The sequence below is a fragment of the Neolamprologus multifasciatus genome, chromosome 3 (assembly GCF_963576455.1).
Source record: "Neolamprologus multifasciatus chromosome 3, fNeoMul1.2, whole genome shotgun sequence".
NCBI lineage: Eukaryota > Metazoa > Chordata > Actinopteri > Cichliformes > Cichlidae > Neolamprologus > Neolamprologus multifasciatus.
In genome coordinates, this window is record NC_140441.1 from 9,620,714 (window position 1) to 9,643,986 (window position 23,273).

The window sequence follows — 23,273 nt, forward strand, 5'->3', positions numbered from 1 at the left end:
AGGATGTTTTTTTTCCCCTCAGGGCTGGTTTGCAGGCAGAAATCTGGCTGTGTCGCAGGTTACCACCAAGTACTTATTGTGGGTGGATGACGACTTTTTGTTTTCTGAGAAGACAAAGATAGAGAAACTCGTGGAGGTGATGGAGGCAGTCCCAGAACTAGATTTGGTAAGGATAAAATAGCTTGTGTTGGATCGTTCAGTTTGTTTTAACTTAAACAAACTTGTTTAAATAGAACTGTAACAGCTACAGTAGTAGGCTGATGACCCTAACGTTGTACTTTTAGAATATGCAGCCTTTGTTGTTCACCTAGGTTTTTGTATCAGGTGGCAAAAACTAACAATTCTAACTGACACAAAGAAAAATTATTTTCAAGATTCAAGAATTAGGGTGAAGGGGTTGCGATGGTATTTTCATGGGTGATATCGTACACTTAATGAGTTAAAAAGGAAGGGGGAAAGAGGAAGAGAGCTGAGTATGTAACAAACTGAGATGGTCTTTTGTTTTCAAAAGTAATTTAAGATTATTCTTCTCAATCACCAGTTTTGAACATCTGTTACATCTGTTTAGGGTTGACTTTATAATGAGTTGTTTGGTTTTTCTCTAATTAGGTTGGTGGGTCAGTGAAAGGAAACAAGTTTCACTTTTCTATTCTGTATGAGGAAGGAGATGAAAACGAAGGTGGCTGCCTCTACAGGAAGTCTGGTGGGAAATTCCATTCCCTTCCTAGTTACCCACAATGCCATTTGGCCAGTGGAGTGGTCAACTTCTTCCTGGCTCGTACAGATGCCATGCAGAGGGTGAGATTTGACGCAAAGCTCCAGCGAGTAGCGCATTCAGGTAAGTCCAGATCTCAAAACAGTTTACATTGAAAATTGCAGTATGATTTTTTTTGTCAAATGGCAAATCTCTCTTTATGACTCTAGAGTTCTTCATGGATGGCCTGGGCTCTTTGATGGTTGCCTCATGTGGTGATGTGACAATTGACCATCAACGTATATCAGGCACAAACTCCTACTACAAATTCAGACACCCTGGAAGAAATGATGCAGAATTCAAACTGCAGCTTCACTTTTTCAAAAACTACCTTAAGTGCATTAGATATGGATAGAAGACTATAAACGAACATAAGGGTCAGTTGTTGTCATACATGTTGCAATTCATCTGAACATTTTCTTATCTTTCATTTTTATTGTTTTGTCATTGTTCCAGAATTGACAGAGCTTGGAATTATAAGTGAATATAGCTATTTTGTGGTTTTCTGTTGGGTTTTATTGTTCCTGATTTGATTTCTTAACCCTTTAAAGCCGGTCGGAGCGGGCACGCTCTGTTTTGCATGACTATTTTAAAATCCCGGTAACACTTGTGGGGGATTAGAAATTATTTTACTGCTATTGTTAATAATCATCCCCATTACCACTGCATTAATAACATAATCTGCAGTATTGATATTGTATTCAGATGTTTAAACATATTGGTACCCGATTAGCCTTAATTACAGGTGCAGTTATAACCACTCTAAACTGTTGAGTTGAATCTATAATCTTAAATGCTTTTGAATGTTTGTTATAATCTGAAATGTGTACGTGCTGGCCTTCTGTCTGGTGGAAAAGTTTAAAAGTTCGTGTGAGGTCGAGCCACATACACTCACACAGTAGACTTTATCTTATTTATAGGTGAGAGGTTAATCATGTTTGCTTGTAACTCTAAAATTGTCTCTGCAAACAGAGGAACAATTTGGTTTTCCAGACGGGAAGTGAAAGTCAGAATGTTGACAGGAAACATCTGCTGTGGAGATGGAGAAAATGTTATTTTTAAACTGTGTTAAGTCATTGTGGTTTTGAAACCTATGTATGAACTGTATCTGAGTGACGTTTTAGGGGGCGTCAGTAAATTTAAGCCCTGAAAGGTATAAAACACCTGCTTATGCTCTGTAAGTCGGGGATCGGCGCTGTCTGCGTACAGTGGCCGTCTTCCCACGCGTGTCATTAAAATCATCGTTTGACTCCACCCGGCCGGACCAGTGTTGTTATTTAGGAAGTTGATTACCTCCTCTATCCCTCCTCAATATTGAACCCAACACACTTCAACCACGTAAGCTAGCGCAATAATTTTTTTTGCATATGATACCGGAGGAGTTGTACTTAAATCTTATGCCATCTTGTCCTAGGTCACAGTTTCCTACCACATATAGCTTTGCAAAAACTGCATAAAAAGCACTTGCAGCAACAAAAACATAATATTCCAGAAACACGCTTTGCCGATCCGATCACTTGTTCATAACATTTCCTATGTTGGAATAGACGTCAGCGCGAACTTTCGCATGTCCGCCATTACCTGCCCGAAACCGGAAGTGACGTCGTTTTCACAGAATTTTAGTTTTTTTTTTCAACTTCAGGGCCTTATAAGCCTATACTGGTGTTTTTAAAAGTTATCTTTGATTTTATGACTTCCTGTATCATTTCTGGGATGCTTAGAACTCAAATTACACTGCTGGAAATAGTTTATTTTGATGCATATGCTGCTTTTTTGCAAATTTGAACTATAATATTTATTTTCGTTTTTCCTGCAGTATATAAAAATTGGTGTATTTCAAAAATAAAACTATGAAGACACTCAAAATAAATTTCCTGTGGTGGGAAACTATTTTGTGCAACTTTTTTGTATTTACAGTTTTGAGGGATAAGCCTCTTAAATTTCTTTAACTAGAAATATATGTTAAAAAAACAAAAACGATTTTCAATTTTTTCTAGTTTATTGCACTTTTTTGCAATTTATGCAATTACTATGCACTTAATGCATCCATATTATAATATATAATTTGGGCTATAATGGTTGTATTGATGTATAGCAACTTGAAATGCTCCCAAAAATGGCACTACAGCATGTAAAAATATAATATATTATAATATATAAAAGGTCTGGCGGACTTGGTTCTATGGTAGGTCTTAAAGGGTTAATTATTCTATAGAAAGTTTGATTTGTTATGCTATTGTTAATAAGGTTAGGGTTAGTTAATCTAGTATATTGAACTTTGAAAGTGAGCATTATCCATTTCTGATTTGTGTCACACATTTTTGGCTTTCATTTTTTATGTTCAAAAAGTAAATAGTAAATTTTTGTGTGATCCATGCAAACTATAGGTGATTATGACTATCTGCTAGCAACAAAAGCATTGATATATTGAAGAAAAAGAAATAGTGGAGAAAACAGAACAATAAAAGAACTCTTCATAATTTTAGTACTGTTTAAATAGTAAATGGCAAGTGCTTGTGGTCACTTTCAAACAAAATATGTGGAATATTTGGCATCCTGCTAGGGACGAAAGCAATGGTAAATGGCCTGTATTTGTATAGCCCTTTACTTAGTCCCTAAGGACCTTTAGACTGCTTTACACAACATTCAGTCATTCACACACAGGTGATGGCAAGCTACATTGTGGCCACAGCTGCCCTGGGGTGCACTGACAGAGGCGAGGTGAAAGCAATGTTAAGGAGAGTTACAATGCAGCAATGGTAAATGGCCTGTATTTGTATAGCGCTTTATTTAGTCCCTAAGGACCCCAAAGCGCTTTACACGTTAAGTCATCCACCCAGTCACACACTGGTGATGGCAAGCTACATTGTAGCCACAGCCACACTGGGGCACACTGACCACCACCAGTAGGTAACGGGTGAAGTGTCTTGCCCAAGGACACAACGACCGAGACTTTTCCAGCCAGGGCTCGAACCGGCAACCGTCCGATTACAAGACGAGCTGCCAACTCTTGAGCCATGATCGCCCAGAAATGGTGACTGTCAGCATCGTCCATTAACCATTCCCAACCAATCACAGGCTAACATATGATAAGAGCTTCAGTTACCTTAACTTAATGTTGTTTACAGTTTCTTTTCTGACCATGTCCTCTTTATCATCTCTCCAGCAGTTGTTTTGAGGTATCTATAAATAGGTATGCAAAAACCTTACAGATTTCTTAGTGTTGTTTTATAGACTATTGTAAACTTGTTAAAATTATTTTTGTTGTTTCAATACTGCTGTGTGAAGAACTGTTGGTGCAATAAATAAATGTATTTTTGCACTTTTACTTTGCTTGGGGACTTTTGTTCAGTTTCATTCGTTTTTGTTTTGTATTTACAATTTTATCTGCACACTCCCTAATATGAATCAGAGTTGTTTCAGAGAAAGTCTGTCAACCTGGCAACCGTTTGAAATACCTCTGGGCCAAGTTAAAGTCAACCCCAAACCCATTTGGAGAATTCCAGAATTTGTAATTTGATTCCATAAGTAGGAAGCAGCGCCCCTCCTGGATATGATACGTATCCAGGAGTGAACAAAGGTTAAGAGAGGAGTTTAGCTTACTTTGCAGAAGGATTCTGTGATACTTAGAGAGGGTAGGTAAAAATCTGGGTATCATTGAGCTGAGTAGCAAAAATCGAGTGAGTATTGGTCCCCTCCGAATGGTGGGGGCAGCAGAGGAGTAGAACGTGGAACTCAGCAGAAATTTACGTGTCCCGTGACAGTCTGTGCCTCTATCCTTGACTTAGCCTTTTCCAGATCTCAGTCCAATCGAGTACCTGTGGGACTTGCTAAACAAACAACTTTAATATTTGATTTAAGACAGGTTTTCTTATTACCATTGTAGTGGCAAATTTCTCTCCCAAGCTTTGAAAAAATAATTTTTCCACTTCTTAATGTGAGCTGTCCAGATTTATTTCTGACTTGTACATACAAAAAAATGATGTCACAGTCAAAAAAACATTTGCTGCTACAGCGCACATTTCCATTGCTGTTCTAGCTCATTCTAACCTGCTACCACACATGCACTGTGATGTTTTTTACCCTACACAAAGTAAACTCGCAGCATATATTCTCTAACAACACATTATACAAAATCAAATATGTAACATAATAACTATATTTCTCTATAGATTGGCTCTAACAACCATAATCTAAAAACATCCTGGTTTGCAACAGTTTCAATAAACTTAACCTTCCTGTTTTAAAGTACTCTGATGCAGCGGTCTCCAACCTTTTTTGCGCCACGGACCGCTTTATGCCCGACAATATTTTCACGGACCGGCCTTTAAGGTGTCACGGATAAATACAACAAAATAAAACTAGTACCGGAAAAAAGAAGATTTATTCATAACACACGTGAAAAGAACCAGGAAAACCGAGTTAACGATAAAAACGATAACAAAATAACGCTGAAAACCAATAAAACCCCCGAAAACCATACATTTCACACCTGAGCCTCAACTCTCGCGGCCCGGTACCAAACGACTCACGGACCGGTACCGGTCCGAGGCCCGGCGGTTGGGGACCACTGCTCTGATGCAATTGGTGTCCACCTGGTGCACAAAAACTGCATTAACTACAAAACTAATAAACTCAGCTTCCAGTAATAAACTGATAGCTGAACATTCTCCCTCAGGTTTTTCTGGTACAGAGCAGGATACATGGTTCCATCAATTACAGTAAGTCATCCAAGACCTAATGAGGCTAAGTAGGACCATGCCATATTGTGAAACGCTTTGTTTTACAGAAGATGTAACAGGATATAAAACTTTACTTGGTCAAACATATCAAGTGACAAAGGTCAGGCCTGGTTGTAGCTAGTGAAACTCAACTTATTACCAAAAAAATGTATATTTGATTTAACAATTCAGTTGGTAAATCAATTGTTAAATTATCAATTTCTTTTTTGCATAGGACCTGGTTAGCATTTTCCCTGTAGTAAATGGAACATTATTTAAAAATAGCAGGTTGTATATACTTAGGTTGTCTTTCTCTAATATTACTATTACTTTTTGATTATCAGAAAAGTCAACTGTATATAAAAAAGTCAGGGATAATCCACAAGTACCAGAGTGAATTCTCAACCCCCTCTTGTCTTGGTTGTCAAGCCAAATGGTGACCTGTGCATATGCAATGTTTTACACAGTTAAAGATGCACATCCATTGCCTCATGAGTCAGACACTCTTGTTGCACTTGGTGACAGGGGCGGACTCCGGATCTGTGGATTCTAGGGAATAACAGAACGGCCGGTACTCCCACCACTCTCCACGCATGCTTTCAACACCTGCCCCCCCCCCCCCCCCCCCCCCCATCTCTTTCACACTCCAGTACCTTTAAGTTGGATGCCAGCTGCATTGGCTGTGGCCATCAGGCAAGGAGAAGAAGAAATGGAGTAGGAGGAGACAGTGGAACGAACCGATGCAAATCGTGGCTGCAAGTTAAAAAAGGAAACGAAAAGGCGGGGCTGAGAAGGAAAGAGAAAAAAATTGCGGGCATAGATGCTGAAGCCTCTAAATGTCACAAACTAACCGACATATTTAGCAGCACAGTCAAGTTCACTCATAAAATGTGCCTGTCATAATAACGTTACAGGCTATCCTAGGTCATACATGCCAACCCTTTCGATTTTTCCAGGAGAATCCCAAATTTCAGTGCCGCTCCCAAATTTCTCCCATTTTTCCACCCGAACAACAAAATTGAAAAACCATATCCCAGATTGGCCCAGCCAATTCCAGTTTCCGACAAAGGCTACTACTACTGCAGCTACTTAGCTTTAATATTACTCTTATTATTCTTTGTGGGTTGCAAAATAAACTTTTAACATATTTTCAGGCGAGAATGTAGCTGAGTAAACTTCAAATATCTGAGCCGACGAGAACAGCAAACTCCCAGCACATCATTTTAACCTTTGGCCCACAACAGTCTAAAATTGTATGAAACCATGAATAACCTGTTGCCATGACCACCAGGAGAGACTGGGCAGTATAGATGTAAAACCAATATGCCAGCAGTTTATCTCAGTTACCAAGAGGAGAAGGCATGTGTTCGGCTCCTTCACATAGTGGACATTAAGTTGTTGTGTGGGACACCAGTAGTCCGTGTCTGTTGCTGTAACAGTAGTTCATGTTTAGAATAAAACATCCCAGCTCACTGATTTGATTGGGGCAATAGTGTGCCTAAACTGCTAGTGAAGCTACAGGAAAAGGCAGGCCCAGAGTTAGCAAGTGTCAGGAATAATTGAGGCTGCAGTAAAAAAGGGGCACATGTATTTAGAAGATGCCGCCTAAAAGAAGTAATGTCAATGAGGAGGAACTGGAGGACATAAAGAAATCTTTGAACTTTATGTCAGAAGAAATTACAACCATTGCAAAACAACAAAAACTGATAATCAACTTAATTGAGGATATTAAAGAATTAAGAAGGCAAAGTGAGGAAAAGGACAAGAAGATTGCTATGTTGGAAGTACGAGTGGCATAGTTGGAACAATATTTTCGAGAATAACAGATGTAATAGTAACGGGTCTGGAAACCAAGCACCAGACATATGCACGAGCAGCAGCAGAAGAGAGAGGGGAGCCGCCTGAGCAAGAGTTGCGCTCCCTGGAAGAACAGGTAATGGCCTTTTTCAATAGTAAAGGCATTGAAATCGATAGTAAGGACATTGAGGGATGCCATACTCTTCCAAGGAAAAATAAGAATCAAAAACCTGCCATTATTATAAGATTTGTTAATAGGAAGCAGAAGAAAGAGCTACTGAAGAAAGGAAGAAAGTTGAAAGGAACGAATGTGTATGTTAATGAACACCTAATCAAGAAAAACGCAGATATTGCAAGACAATCAAGACAAGTAAGATTATTAAGAAAACAGAAGAAAATACAGTCAACCTGGACATCAGATTGTATGGTATTCATTAAGTTAAATGGAACACCGGAGAGGGCAAAGGTCTTAGTCATTAAAGAGCTGACAGAATTAGAAAAATACGGCTGATAAAATGTAAGGCAAAGCATTGGGATGGTCGATGATACTTTCAATGAATTGTCAAATTGGTTGGTACTTGGCTTAGACAAAGTATTGTTAAAGGTGATGGTGTATGGATAAGATATATAATAAAGTCAGATGTCTGACAGATTTCAAGTAACAAATCAAATGGATGTTGAAACTGGGACACTGGGGTATGATAGCAATATAGATCCTGACTGTAATTTTTTTTTCCAGGTCATCGAATGTTCAAGATGGGCTTTACATCCGCCAACAACTGCTCACACTGTCAAGGCAATACACCAGACAATTACATCCACGCTCTTTGGTTCTGTCCACCAGTGCAGAAGTTTTGGCACGAGATATGTGAAGAATTATCAAAGTGTCTGAAATGTAAAATTCCAATCTCCCCTTTAGTATGCTTGTTGGGAAATTTGGATGATGTCACTACAGAAACTAGTACAGTCCACATGGTTTTTACTGCCCTATGCATCGCCAAGAAAACGGTCCTCATGAACTGGAAAAATAAAAATAATCTTAATTCTAGCCAATATAGAAACTATCTAATAGATCACATTAGTCTCGATATAGCCTCTGCCACCACATTAGATCAATCCCTCTGGGCTCCTTTGATCGGCTCCATCACCTAGCGCGGGTAGGGGGTCGTGGTTTGGTCCCGCCTTAACTATTGTGGTTGATGTGGAGGTTGGGACGGGCTGGAGGACCCCTAGAGACGTTATCCCTGGAGGGCTTAACCCGGGGGTTGTGTTCATATCCTGGTTAGTGGCTCTGGTCGCTCTTAGAGGTTGTTCTCCTCGTGGCTGTGTGCAGCAGGGCTGGAGGATGTTCTGTGCTGGCGGACGTAGGTTACTGGCCTGGTGGCCTGGCTGCCCCTAAGTGGATCCGGGGCAGGGGTGGGGGTTTGGGGTTCGGGGGTGCTTCGCCTCCGTGCTGGGGCTCTGGCTGGGCCTTAGGGGCTTCGGTCCTCGTCGGTGTGTCGCCGAGGTTGTGGGCGGGTGGGTGCACGGGGGCTCAGCCCTGGCGCAGGGGGCCTCTTGTGCATCAGCCTAACTGGGGGGCTCTTCAACTGGCAGGGAGGTTGTTCCATCCTTGCAGGAGTCCACTCTGCAGGTGGGGGAGACACATAGGAGAGGTAGAGAATAAACTTAACCTGGGTGTCTGTTGTCTTGTGTAGTCTGGGAGATGATTGAATGTTGGGGTGGGTACAGTTTCCTCTGCGGTGGGGTAGGGTGGGCTGCCCCGGGTCCTGTGGGGCTTGGCGGTGCTGCTGCCGTAGGCCCCAGTCTAGATGGGCCTGGGCTCCCTTGCCTTGGTGGATACCAGAGGACGGGGGTGCCTAATGGGGTCGGCGGGGTTTTACAACAGCAGAGGGACAGACTAAAACAGGTTTTACTGTAGTAGACAGTGAGAAAGTCATCTGTGCAGGACAACTAACATGTTTCATATTTGCTTGAGCAGCAGAGATTCTAGCTTTAATGGAAACGTGTAAAGCTGCAGAGAGACAATATACCCTGATAGCCAGTGTGCATTTGCTACATTACATTTCTTTGTACTGCAGTGAGCAGTGTTGGGTAAGTTACTTTAAATTAGTAACTTAGTTACATTACTAGTTACTTCTATCAAAAGTAACTCAGTTACTTCAAGTTACTTGTTACTTTCAAAGTAACTAGTTACTAGGGAAAGTAACTTTGGTTTTACTCAGAATTCTCTGGTTAATGTGTTGTTTCCATAACTTTGCCAGTCTTCTAGCTTGCTTACTTGCCACAAGTGCACTGTGCACCTACCAATAGAAAGGAAAAGATAATGTGCATATTTCCACGAGAGAAATCCCAAGCCTGGACCGTCATTGACTGCTGCCATGATTCTAGCCTACGTCACAGCGTCATGTGCGCCTTTTACATCCAACACAAAAACTGCAGTCGTGGTGCTTTCGATTGTACTCAGAACTCTTGCCTTCTGAATAGGAAGATGTAGGTAACACCAGAGTGCAGATGAGCTGCATACTGGACTGGACTGGGACAAAAAATTGGCCCGGGCATTTTGACTAGAGACTGGCCCACCATTATAGGAAAAATCATAAAGCCTTTGAATGAAAACAAACACTGTTGTGACAGTGATGTACACGGTATATATGCATCAATATATCAATCGTTTGTTGTAAGACTCAGATAATTATTTTTTAAAAGCTAGGCATTTTAAATGAGAATAAGAAAGAAAAGTATTTCCTTGTGCCCACCTCTCCCTGTTAATGCCCTACCTGCCCCCCCTGGCAAAACTTTGCTAGATCCGCACCTGCACAGTTACCAGCTGTCAGCTACCTAAAAAAGGATCCTGGTGTTATTTGTCTCTCAGAAACAGTTCATAACTTCCCTTCAACTCATTCATGTCACCTGAAAGGTAAACCTGTTTCTCCATCACCTGTTCAGCTCTGATGATTCAGTAAGGACATCTCCTGGTTTCATCTTCATGTTTCCCTCTCACCAGATAACCAAACTGATATCATGACCAGCAGCTTTTTTGCAGCTGTGGCTCCAGCAAACATCAGCTGATAGTAGAAATTAATATTAAATAAATTCTAACAGCAGCTGATCAAGCTTAAACGCGCTGCTGTTGTTTAACGCGACATCGACTGGTTTCCTCTTTCTGGCGCAAAGTGGGCGATAAACAAACAAGAGAGCCGATCAGCTGATCATTGATCACTTTTCATGATTGAAGTAGAAACAGGAGAGGGAGGGGGGAGAATGAAAGAAGAAGAGGCAGCTGTGCAGCAAAGACACAGAATAACTCCAGCTTTGTGCCTTTTTCATTGTAGCTGAATTACGGGACAAACTGTTCCTTTTCACCTCAATAAGAAACGCGCAATATTTTCTCTGAATACCAGACGGGACGGTTGGCAACTCTAATAACTTATGAACAAAATAAAGTTTAACATTGTTAACATCATAGCACCCACCCAGCTGTATAGAAACTCCGTCATGCTAGCTAGTAGGCAGTACGGAAAAGGTCAGAATAACGAAAATAAACTCCACCTAAACTTGGTTTATATCTGACCCAGATAGACTGCAGGTCATAACTTCTTACCTGAAGTTCAGTTCACACTTGGACCGGCAGCCGCCTCGGGTCTCTTTTCCTTCTGCCTCCCCTTTCCCTCCTCCACCACTTGCTAATGTTACTGAATCTGTGGAAGCTCCGCAATAGCCACCACACAAAGTAACGAGTAACGACCCTATCTAAATCCCAGTAACGACTAACGCGTTCCTGATTTTGGCATAATAACTAGTTACCGTGCTCGTTACCACAAAAATAACGTAGTTACTGTAACGCGTTACTTAATAACGCGTTAGTCCCAACACTGTTTATAACATACTTTACATCCAACAATGTTGGCCAAAGTGCTACAAATATAAAACAAAGAGAAAACAGTTTAAATTGCATATAAAATAAGTTGTGTTTTGGTGGACAAACTTTTTTTTTTACTGGCACTGGCCATCGGGCATACCGAGCATTTGCCCGGTGGGCCGATGGTAATTTTTAGTTTTAAATGGGCCGATGTTTTGTTGTCTTTTTTCGTAACCGTGTAAACAGTGAACGGTGGCGGATTGGACAGATGCTGGCAGACGTGTAAAAATAACTCAGTTGTTTGGTAGTGGCTATGGTGGAGCGTTCACAGATTCAGTAAAATTAGCAAGTGGTGGAGGCCAGCAAGTGGATGGGGGAAAGGGGAGGCGGAGGTGGAGAGACCCAAGGCGGCCACCGGTCCAACTGTCAGGTGAAATGAGCTTTAGCTAAGACGTTATGGCCTGCAGTCTATCTGGGTCAGATATAAACCAAGTTTAGGTGTAGTTTATTTTCGTTGTGCTAACTTTTTACAGTCAGTTACAACAACCCGTACTGTGTACTAGCTAGCATGACAGAGTTTCTATACAGTTGGGTGGGTGCTATGATGTTACTGGTGAACTTTATTTTATTCATATGGTTAGTTAGTAGAGTTGCCTACCGTCCAGTAAAAAACGTAATCCCCTGGTATTCAGAGTTAATATTATGCGTTTTGTATTGAGCTGAAAATAAACGCGATTTGTCCCGTACTTCAGCTACAATTAAAAAAAAGACAAAAAGCTGGAGTTATTCTGTGTCTTTACGCTGTCAGCTGCCTCTTCTTCTCTCTAGGGCGGGTCTAGCAAAGTTTTGCCATGGGGCCAGGTAGAGCATTAACAGGGAGAGGGGGGCACAAAGAAATACTTTTCTTTCTTATTCTCATTTAAAATGTCTAGCTTTTAACAAATAATTATCCGAATCTTACAACCAAAGTTTTCATCTGATGTCAGATTTATAGAAATCCATTATTGTACATAGTAAGTTTTTTTCAGGGTCCCAACATAATTTCTTCAGAAGAAAGTACTGTACATGATGCCAATATTTTCCCACATTTTCTAGATACTGTACTAGTACTTTGTGTAAAATGCCATCAAAAAGTCAGTTAAGTTTTATCCTTTCTCACCTGTCTTTCTGTCTCCTTTCACTTTTTAAAGATTGCCATGTTAGAAAAAATATTTTGCCCTGCCATGCTGTTTATTGATGTGGTAAATAAATCGTTTATGAAAATATCACTAAATCTGTCATTTATTATTTTTAATATTCAGTAATGGTCATGTCTCACCTCTAGTCTTCTCTGTCTTTATTTCAGGTTTCCACCATCTAACTTCCTGTAGATAGTTCAGGAAGTTAACTCAACCAAGCAGTCTTTGGGTTTCGGCTAAGTACTGGTTAAAATACCAGAATAGGGAGGATGGTGTAGGTTTAAGTTTATTAGATTGATACATATATACCAACAAGACAGTGTACATCACTGTCACAACAACGTTTGTTTTCATTCAAAGGCTTTATGGTTTTTCCTATAATACCTGTTGGGCCGGTCTCTAGTCAAAATGCCCGGGCTGATTTTTTGTCCCAGTCCAGCCCTGCTGGCACACATCATTTGCAAAACCTGATTGTTCTCTCATTTTAGTTTTAGTAATATTTTTAAATGGTTGTGCAAAATTTAAAAACTCGGCAGGTGTATTGGCTGCATTTTTAGATAAATAGTTGTATATGTTTACAAAATGTACAATTATATTATATTTGCATTTCAAGTTATAAAAATTTACTCAACATGTCTATGTTTTTATTTTTTACAATAAAAAAATACTACTAGGATTTTAAGTGCTTTGTGTGATTTCAGATCAGTAATAGTACTATTAATAGTAGTACTAATGCAGTATGTCAGTGAAAAAAACAACTAAATTCAGTTGAGCTGAAAAGAATGATACCAAACAAGGCAAGGGGAAAAAAATAAAATGAAACAATTTGAGGGTGAAATCCAAACGTAAAGTCAAAAGTGGCCGGTTGTATTTCAGACCTCAGTGGGTTAATCCAACAAATCATGAAAAATTAGGTTTAAATTTTTGTTCATGACAGTGCAGATTTCTGACATTTTGTGTAATTTAAGCTGTAACAATGTGATTGTTTTCTAACAAAAAACAGTGAAACTTAAGTTAGACTTGTTGTAAATGAACCACCCCATGTTGTGTAGCTTTCTGGATTTTATACTTATTGGGCTACATATTTATTTATTATACAGGCTATGCAGTACATAAAATAAAAACTCACATGTTTTATGTAACTAAAGTGTGTAATTATGTGGGCTACAGACAATAATTAAGTTATAGACTATATTTATATGAAAAACGTGTATAATTACTGCATTTGAATCATTATAACCACATATAACCACCTGCATATGTGTTTGGAAAAAAATGCTTTGATTTTGCCACCCCATTTGATTTCTTTGCCACCCTCATGCCACCCTAAGAAAATTTCTCTAGATCCAGCCCCCTATTTTAGAAAAAACTTATTTCAGGAAAACAGGGAGAGATTGCATCATAAGGTGAGCCTACAGGCTTTAAATGATCCACCACCTCCTGTAGCTGAGCAAGAGTAACCGACTCAAACTGTTGAAAGACAGCCGAGCAGATTGGAGGATCAGAGGGATCCGATGTGGGCAAAATAGTCCGCGCCCTAGCCGAGGCTACCTTGTTTATAAAGAAGTGCAGAAGCTTTTCACACATTGCATGTGAAGGTTCAAAACTGAGAGCAGAGGGAGGGCTTAAAATAGTCTCAATTGACTTAAACAATACATATGGTTTCTGATAATTCACCATAATAATGTTTGCAAAGTATTTCCGCTTTGCTCTTTTATTGTAAGCTGATATAAGGCCCAGCGCTCTCTTAAATTTTGTAAAGAGACCTGTAAGTTATATATTTTCCATCTCTGCTCAGCCCTACAACGTTAACGCCTCACAGCACGGGTCTCATTGTTGTTTCATTGTTCAACCAGGGTTCAGACTTAGTCTAAGGATGCCTGATTTTTAGAGGGGCAACAATATCCAAGGCAGTCTGACAAGTGGTACGAAACCAAGAGCTGAGTTCCTCTACGTAATGGAGTGTCGCAGGAATGGAGAACTGATTATAGTAGGTGGAGAACCAAGCTGCAGTCAAAGAATTTAACAAACGAGATGGCTGAGTTGGGACATGCCCCCTGAATTCATTTCTAGATAAAGACATGTCAAACAGAACCGGCATATGATGAGAGAAAACAGGATCAGAGACTTTCAGATTAAAAACAGGCAATGAGTGCGCTAAAACCAGATTGAGACTGTGGCCACACTGTTGTGTGGGTGCAGACACACATCGAACCAAGTAAAAAGAATCAGTAAGATTCAAAAATGTTTTAACCATGGGCTTTTCAGGACAGCACACCTGAATATCAAAATCACCAACAATAAGAAAGGAGTCATATTTTATTGTGACTTCAGGTAGAAATGCAGCAAATTCCTTTATAAAGTCCTTGCTGTACTTTGGGGCCCTGTATATTATTGTGCACAGTACAGGGGTGAACAGGCTATTTCAAATAGTAACAGTTCAAAACTGGAAAAATAAAATAAAACCTGTTTACACCTGTAGCGATTTCTGAAGATGGTAGCAACTCCTCCACCTCAACCAGATGTGCATTAGACATTAAAAAAGCAGCAGTCTGAAGGCAAAAGTTCTGCACAGGCACTGGAATCACCAGCAGTTGTCAACGTCTCAGTTAGGCAGAGAAAGTCCATATAGTGTGACAAAAAATATTCCTTAAGGCTAAAAGTCTTATTCGATACCAATCTGGCGTTTACCAGGCCAAATTTAGCCGGAGTAAACGTCATAGGGAGCTGTGCAGGTTACATTTAATTACTGTCTATAGATACAGAAAGTCTGTGTTCAGATTTAATGTCTGCAGTTTTTGGACAAATTTGTGAACTGCAGGCAGAGCTTTATTGAATTGGTAACTGGGATAAAGTCTGATTTAAGGTTATATTTATCTCAGATATAAAGAACCATCTCAGAAATTTGTGCTCGGTATTTGATTTCTAATAAATAAAGATCAGCTGTGAGATAAAACTGATGGACACTTTTAAGACTTTAGTGCTGCAGCTTCTCTCTGAGCTCAGCCTATTTGTTCATCTCTCTGGAACTGGATGAAATTACACCTCAGGGTTTATGGATAATGCTACAAACATTCATTACATTTTTACAGAAAACTAAAAATATATCCTCATGAGAAAAATAACATACAAACATACAAACACTGATATACTTATTTATGATAAGATCTACAGAGAGAGCCAAGCATGCACACAACATAGCATTAATGAGCATTAAGAAAAAAAAAAAGATAATAAAATTTTAAAATTAACACTCTGATTTTCCTCATAAGAAGAGCTCTTTCCATCACACCAGCCAAAATGTGGCTTGCATTGACAAATCATGTGATTAAATACATATTTACATTTTATCATAATGGTATTTTTATACTTTCTTCTTTGCATTTATTTAAAACCTATGACTTTTCAGTCAATAACATCTTTATTCAGAACCATTTAGATTTATTCAGTATGTTGGAATAAAATAATAAAATATAACTGAAGACAATTTAAAGTGAAGAGGAACGGCTGCTGTACCTTTGTGTAAGAGTGACACAGCAGCAGCTGTTTTTACCTTTAGTGACATCATCTTTTACACATTTGTACAGGTTTAGGGACGGCAGGTTGTTGCAGTGATTACTCTGTGTGCCTTCATCTTCAGGTGTTTGTGAGAAACAAACTCACCCATAAGCTGTTGAACTGTATGCCAGTGAAACAAAGACATAATTACTGCCTGTCAGAACCATGACTGTTTCTTTGTTCCTCTTTACATTTAAATAAAAGTGATCAAGCTTTTTTCATACCTCAGTGCTGCAGTTTGTATCTGTGTGTTTTTCATCTGCTGTTGCCTGGAGCTCAATTCCAGTGGTTACTGCTGCTTTGTCTGGAACTGGATCAACAGGTTTCTAGTGAGTTAATCTGTGTTCATGTGTCAGGATTGATGAATGTTTCCACATTCAAAGATTCCTCCTGTCAATCACTTCTGTTTGTTAAACACAATTAAAAATCAGAAACACGTAATTAAATGTCCAACCTGTTTGTCAGAGGATCCTCACAAGGTTTAACTCTGTGCTTAAAATGAGATTGTATCTTTAACGGAGTCTTGCTAGGCTAACAGACTTGTTGCTAGCAGGTAATGTGAGCTTCAAGTAGAGTAGCGATGCTAATGAAGCACAAATGGTATTTGTGACAGTTAGTTTATCAATCTATGAGTCCTTTAAGTTTAATTTTTTTTTGAAATGTGTTAAGGTAACAGGAGATATAAATGCCATAACCAATGTATACGTTCACTACTGAGCTCTATATGACCGGTAGTTACATAATTGCTTGACGTGAGTTACAGTAGATTGTATTTGGTGATGCAAGTGATACGTTTGTGTAACCTGAATAGAGACTGCTTTATTATGGTTAACGTGAACAAATCTTCAGATACTGTTACAAGGGTCACTTTGTAGTTAAAGTACAACTGAAGAACATTGGACAACAATGTTCCTCAGTTGTACAACAATGGACACATTACACTTTGTTGATGCTACTAATAAAACTTGGGCTGTTCTTTTTTTGTATGTGTTCCTTTTGCGTAGACATACCGCAAATCAATTTTCCATTCTTGACTAATGTTACCATTGGACATGAGATTTTACTTTTATCGTGCCTCTGTTGTCATGTAATGATACACTAAGTGTTAGAGTGAATTGTTAAATGTTTGTCATTTTTATGCTTACCATCTCTACATTGTTTAACTCTGATGAAAGGATTCTTCTGTCCTTCCCCCCAGATTCTCGAGCTTCTGGGTGGGGGGCTGTAGTCTTTTATTACAGACACAGCCTTGTGAAAGTCTGTTTGATGTAAGCTTCAGGAGGTCACACACACACACACACACACTCACATAACACACACACACACACACACACACACACACACACACACACACACACACACACACACACACACACACACTCACATAACACACACACACATAGACACATGCTTTGTCTTAGAACCATGTGGGCGTTGCTTTGCTGTGATGTGTTTTGTGTGAACTGTTTCCCAATAAAAGGCAGCGGGAGGAGGCCGGATTTGGGGTCATTGTGTGGTAGACACTGACGAGGCCTCCCTTGCAAGTGAATCGATCGATCACTGACTGTCTTGTTTTCTTTGACGAGAATAAGTCTCGAAACCAGCGGGGCTTGTGGAAACACACACCCAACACTAAGGTTATTCATGCATTTGAGAATTAATTGACATCTGCCATGCCATTGCTAGTGGGTTTATTTTTCCACCTTGAGGAATCACCAGCCAAAACAGTTTATTTATTATAATTATTTATTAAATCATTGGATGACCAAAAAAATGAATATGTACATAGATCCTCCTTTTGTTCAGGAAGCCGCAATCAGCTGTGGCCAATTTCCCAAAAGAGAGTAACCTTTTCTAGCATTCCACAGTTTAACATGACAATGTGCATGTATTAAACTGGTTAAAACTGGTGGGGAGAAGCTGCTTGTTTTGCAGGAACTGAACTAAGAGGTGGCCGTGACCGATATTAGGCGCCAGTTATTGTGTCACATTCTTTTATACAATATCTACAATAATACAAAAACCCAACAATCACATGACCCCCTATGAGCAAGCACTTTGGCGACAGTGGGAAGAAAAAACTCCCTTTTAACAGGAAGAAACCTCCACCAGAACCAGGCTCAGGGAGGGGCGGCCATCTGCTGCGACCGGTTGGGGTGAGAGAAGGAAGACAGGACATGCTGTGGAAGAGAGACAGAGGTTAATAACAGATATGATTCAATGCAGAGAGGTCTATTAATACATAATGTGTCACGGCTGGGGCGGCAGTAGTGTGGAGGGTGAGAAAGGAGGATCCAATAGCAGCCAATGGCGGAGGTGCAAGTGGGTTTTATTTACAGTGAAAATAACAGAAGTGAGGGCAGGACAGAACATAAACCTAAACTGGGTGAAACTAACAAACAAACCTGGAACATAAGATCAGCGGGAGAAACTCAGAGATAGCAGATGAGGACGGCAGAACAGAGAGACGTAGAGAAACATAGGGAATGAACACAGACGACGCGACGAGGAGCACAGGCAGACACGCACTATAAATACACACACCGGGTAATTAGGAAATGGCAGACAGGCGGGGACACAGCTGGAACTAATGGACATAACGAGACACAAACCTACAAAGTAAAACAGGAAACACACAGACTGTTTTACACAACCAACTGGGGACATGATCAGAATGCAGAGGAGAGACACAGGTATGGTAGAAGGGATGATAGAAACACACAACTCAAACCCTAAGAACAAATACAAAATCAGAATAAACTAGAAAAATGATAATAATCAACTTAAAGCGCTGGGTCACCGACCCAGGACCATGACATAATGAGTGAGAAAGGTGACTGGAAAGGAAAAATTCATTGCCTCATGGGAATCCCCAGCAACCTACACCTATTGCAGCATAACTAAGGGAGGATTAAGGGTCACCTGATCCAGCCCTAACTATGTGAATTAGCAAAAAGCAAGCAAGCAACCACAGGTCACAAACATACAAAGAACAAAATTTTCACAAATTTTATTCTATTAATTCTATTTTGGGGCAGACTGCTGATTTTGTGATTTCATGCTGTTATGGATTTCTTGCCATTCATAGAAAAGTAAAAAATCCCATAACAGCCCCACGTGTCTGACAGACAGTCAACTTCAGTGACTTCAGAAAATTTGGGAACACATTGATGATGCTGAGCTTTCTCAATTAAAACCTGATAGCCCAAAAGCTTGGAATCAACATTATTTTTAAACATTAAACACAGCATCTTTCTGCAGCCAGCTGTGTGACAGTCTATAAAAAACAAAGAGTTACGACGCTGGTGACATGCACAGTGTGGTCTCACCAAAATCTCTTCACACGTCAGTGAACGTCTGGTGGTTCGAACAGCCTCCCGAGGAAACCAATTTCAAAAACAAATTACACTAGTATTAATTCCTCTCATAATTTTCTTACATGTAAGTGAACTGAAAAAGAATTAAAAATGAATAATCAAGTGAAAACACCAAAGTATAAAGAGTGCATTTAAGAGGCTCAGCAGCTAATAATAACCAGCAGACTGTTTACAGAAAGTTCAGTCAGAACACATAAAGCTGGTTTCTACTTACCTTTGGGGGCTAATACAGTAGGCGTTCTAAAAAGGAGAACCATGAATATGCCCATATATACGTTACTAAGTATTGCTGTCATTCTGTCGTGTCTGGACGTTTACTGTACAGAACAGTGCCTCAGTATAACATGCAGCAGATTGATATTAAGACAACCCAAGTGCACATTTCCGCGAGTGTTCACCCTGACTGCGCAAGGGAAATATTTTCTGTTATTTTCAGTTTTTAAAAAAATCAAATAACGGAAGGTAAGTGACGGAAGTGACGGGTAAGGTAAGCGACCCATGTTGTAGGTGACGTCAGACGTCACCTACAACATGGGTCGCTTACGTCAGCTTCAGTATTGCCAAATAAACTAACCAACTGTCATATAACTAACAACATCTGTCTTATCATCTCTAACACCCTGGAGGACAATGGGGAGAGTTTAGACGCTCTCCAACAATACATCGACCGCTGCTTCCAAGATTTAGTAATGAAGAAGGCCCAGAGTGCATCTTCCCCGGCCAAAACTGAGACGCTGTCATCGAAGAGATGTCGCCCGGCAGACTCCCCCGGCACAACATCGCCTGCCGGCAAAGACATCGATATCCTGGAATCAATCGACAAGCGATTGTCCAGTTTCGATGCGAGGCTGTCCCTGGTGGAGATTTTACACCGGGAATTTAAATCTCTGAGAGAATCCCTGGAATTCAGTCAGCAGCAGGTGGAAACGCTTGCCGCTGAAAATGCCACGCTACGGGAGTCGGTCAAATCTCTCACCGATAACGTGACCCAGCTAAACATTGAAAATAAAAAAATAAAAGAGTCCGTTATCGATCTACAAGCCCGTAGCATGAGAGATAATCTTGTTTTTTCTGGTATTCCAGAATCTACCGGAGAGGACGCGGAGGCAACGGTGAAAAGCTTCATTAAAATCCACCTGAAGCTGCCGGAGGACACCGTAAAGAACATCGCCTTCGATAGAGTGCATCGCTTGGGGGACGTGAGGTCGCGGACCGGGAGATCACGTCCTATTGTGGCCAAATTTGGTCAATTCAAACAGAAGGAACAGGTGAAGAGTCGCGGCAGGGAACTGAAAGGAACGGACTTCAGCGTGAACGACCAGTTCCCCAAAGAGATCCTGGAACGACGCAAGGTCCTGTTCCCAGTTCGACGTAGCTTCATCCAGAAAGGCTCCCGTGCTGTCATCGCCGTGGACCGGCTCTACGTGGACGGACAGCTCTACTGCGACCCCGGCACCACACCGTGGTTATATTGACTGCACTCCAGATAAGAACCCACTACACACTTTTCTTATTCATTCACACTTTCTCCTTTAACATGGGTTTAACCTAGTAATATCAGTATGATGTCATAGCAGATATAACACCGTCACCCTCCGTCATTACTTTAATTGGAATGTTTCCGTTTCTTTTCTTTTTTTTGTTGTTGCTCACAGTTTATGTGGTTTCTTTCTTTCTCTTGTCTTTCACTGCTGTGATCACCTACTTCCCCACTCACCTACAAACAACACCCTCTATTTCTCCATATTTTCACACCACGATCACGCAAACACATGCGCTCAACGGCAGCACATTTACAACAGCCTCACAGCATGCACAGACTTACAGGACACATACGCAAGCCACGCTTGTTCATATTAGTGAATAGTCACACACATAGTCAGACTTATGGAGCCTATCACCACACTTTTTTCTCTTTCTATTTACAAACAAGTGATGTTTCCACATTCTCTCCACCCGTCTAAACGAAACACCCAGCTTACATCATTAGACATACACACACAATTATGGGCATGCTGAGGTTTGTCACATGGAATGTAAATGGGGCTGGCACCAGAGGAAAGAGGTTAAAGATATTTAACCAGCTTAAAAAACTACAGGCAGATGTTGTTTTATTACAAGAAAGTACACAGACCTGTTACAGGTTTAAACGAACTTAAAACACCCAAGAGTTTCCTAATGTGTTTGCAGCTTGTTATAATTCTAGACAAAGAGGAGTAGCAATTTTAATACATAAAAATGTTAATTTTATAGTACTCAATACAGTTATAGATCCAGAGGGTAGATTTCTAATTATTAAACTATCAATATTGAACAAAAAACTATGTATTGTAAGTATATATGGTCCAAATGTTGATGAACCCTCATTCTTCCACGGATTTTTTAGTGCACTCTCTGAACACCTTGATTGCACACTCATTCTTGGAGGCGACCTCAGCCTTGGACTAAATGAAGAAATGGATAGGCTCAACACAACAGGAACTCAGCGCAATTGGCAATCCACAAATATAATCAAACAGTTTATGAGCGACTATGGCCTTTGCGATGCATGGCGCTCCCTTCACCCCAACAGTAAGGAATATACTTTCTTCTCACATGTTCATCACTCCTACTCTCGTCTGGATTATTTTTTGGTCAGCAGCTCACTGCTGAGTGACATTTCAGACACTGAGATTCACCCTATAGCTGTCAGCGATCATGCTCCTGTATCTTTAACACTAATGCACAAGAATAATACTACGCCAAGTAAAAACTGGAGATTTAACACATCACTACTTAAAGATGAAGACTTTATTAAATATTTTGAAAAGGAATAGATTTCATATTTAGACTTTAATGACACTCCCGGAACATCTGCTTCTGTTCTATGGGAAGCAGGAAAAGCTGTGATGAGAGGTAAAATAATTTCTTTCTCATCACACAAAAAGAAAGAAGAAAACAAAAATATTCAGGAATTAGAAAAAACCATCAAATCCTTAGAAGAAGCCTACGCGTTCCACCAAGATCAAGAAATAATGAACAAAATATGCAAAACAAAACTAGAATTAAATGAAATTATTAATAGAAAAACACAATTCCTTGTACAAAGACTTCGCTTGCAGAATTTTGAACACAGTAACAAATCAGGTCGATTTCTAGCAAACCAGTTAAAAATAAATAAAGAAAAAACAACTATATGTGCTACTAAAGATTTATCGGGGAACACAATACATGACCCTGGAAGAATAAACAACATTTTTAGGGATTTCTATGAAACTTTATATTCACCACAAATAAACCCGTCTAAAAATGAAATTGATCTGTTTCTTGACAACGTAACTCTTCCAAAATTACTAGACAGTCAAGCAATGGCACTAGATTCGCCACTGACGCCAGGTGAACTCCAGGAAGCCCTGATAAGTATACCCAATAATAAGGCTCCAGGTCCAGACGGCTTTCCTGCAGAATTCTACAAAGAATTCTGGACAATTTTGGCACCAGTATTCCATGGAATGTTGCAGGAAATCGAGAAAAATGGCAGACTACCACCAAATATGAATTCTGCCAACATTAGTCTCCTGCTAAAACCAGGAAAAGACCCTTTATTTCCCTCAAGTTATCGTCCAATATCCCTTATAAATGTAGACCTTAAAATAATCTGCAAAGCTCTCTCAAAGAGATTAGAGAAAATAACCCCCCTCTTAATTCATCCTGACCAAACTGGTTTCATAAAAGGTCGGCACTCCTCAACAAACACTCGTAGATTACTTAATTTAATAGACTACTCATACAATAAAAACATTGAAACCATAATATTATCTCTAGATGCAGAAAAAGCATTTGACAGAGTTAACTGGAAATTTTTATTTGCAACTTTACACAAATTTGGTTTTGGAAACTCTTTCATAAATTGGATAAGAATATTATACAATTCCCCAACAGCTCGTATCAGAACAAATGACCAGACATCCTCCAGCTTTTGTCTCCTAAGGGGCACCAGACAGGGATGCCCACTCTCCCCTTCACTTTTTGCAATTTTTATCGAAC

The 23,273-nt window shown here is 40.0% G+C and overlaps 3 protein-coding genes across 9 annotated transcripts in view; 2 read left to right on the forward strand and 1 right to left on the reverse strand.

Moving 5' to 3' along the window:
• The window catches only part of LOC146521496 (beta-1,4 N-acetylgalactosaminyltransferase 2-like), a 33,768-nt gene extending 29,188 nt beyond the window's left edge, over positions 1-4,580 (forward strand). Inside the window, exons 10-12 of one of the 4 annotated variants that reach the window (XM_085155006.1) lie at positions 23-166; positions 610-838; positions 925-4,580. In XM_085155006.1, the coding sequence (XP_085011132.1) occupies positions 23-166; positions 610-838; positions 925-1,109 (558 nt within the window). In that variant the 3' untranslated portion in view covers positions 1,110-4,580. The remainder of the gene's footprint in view (positions 1-22; positions 167-609; positions 839-924) is intronic. The other 3 variants (XM_085155004.1, XM_085155007.1, XM_085155005.1) reach the window with 3 other exon arrangements.
• Positions 1-23,273, forward strand: part of LOC146521490 (ICOS ligand-like) — a 230,323-nt gene that overhangs the window by 141,612 nt on the left and 65,438 nt on the right. The window lies entirely within an intron of this gene.
• The window catches only part of LOC146521491 (hepatitis A virus cellular receptor 2-like), a 248,697-nt gene that overhangs the window by 124,437 nt on the left and 100,987 nt on the right, over positions 1-23,273 (reverse strand). The window lies entirely within an intron of this gene.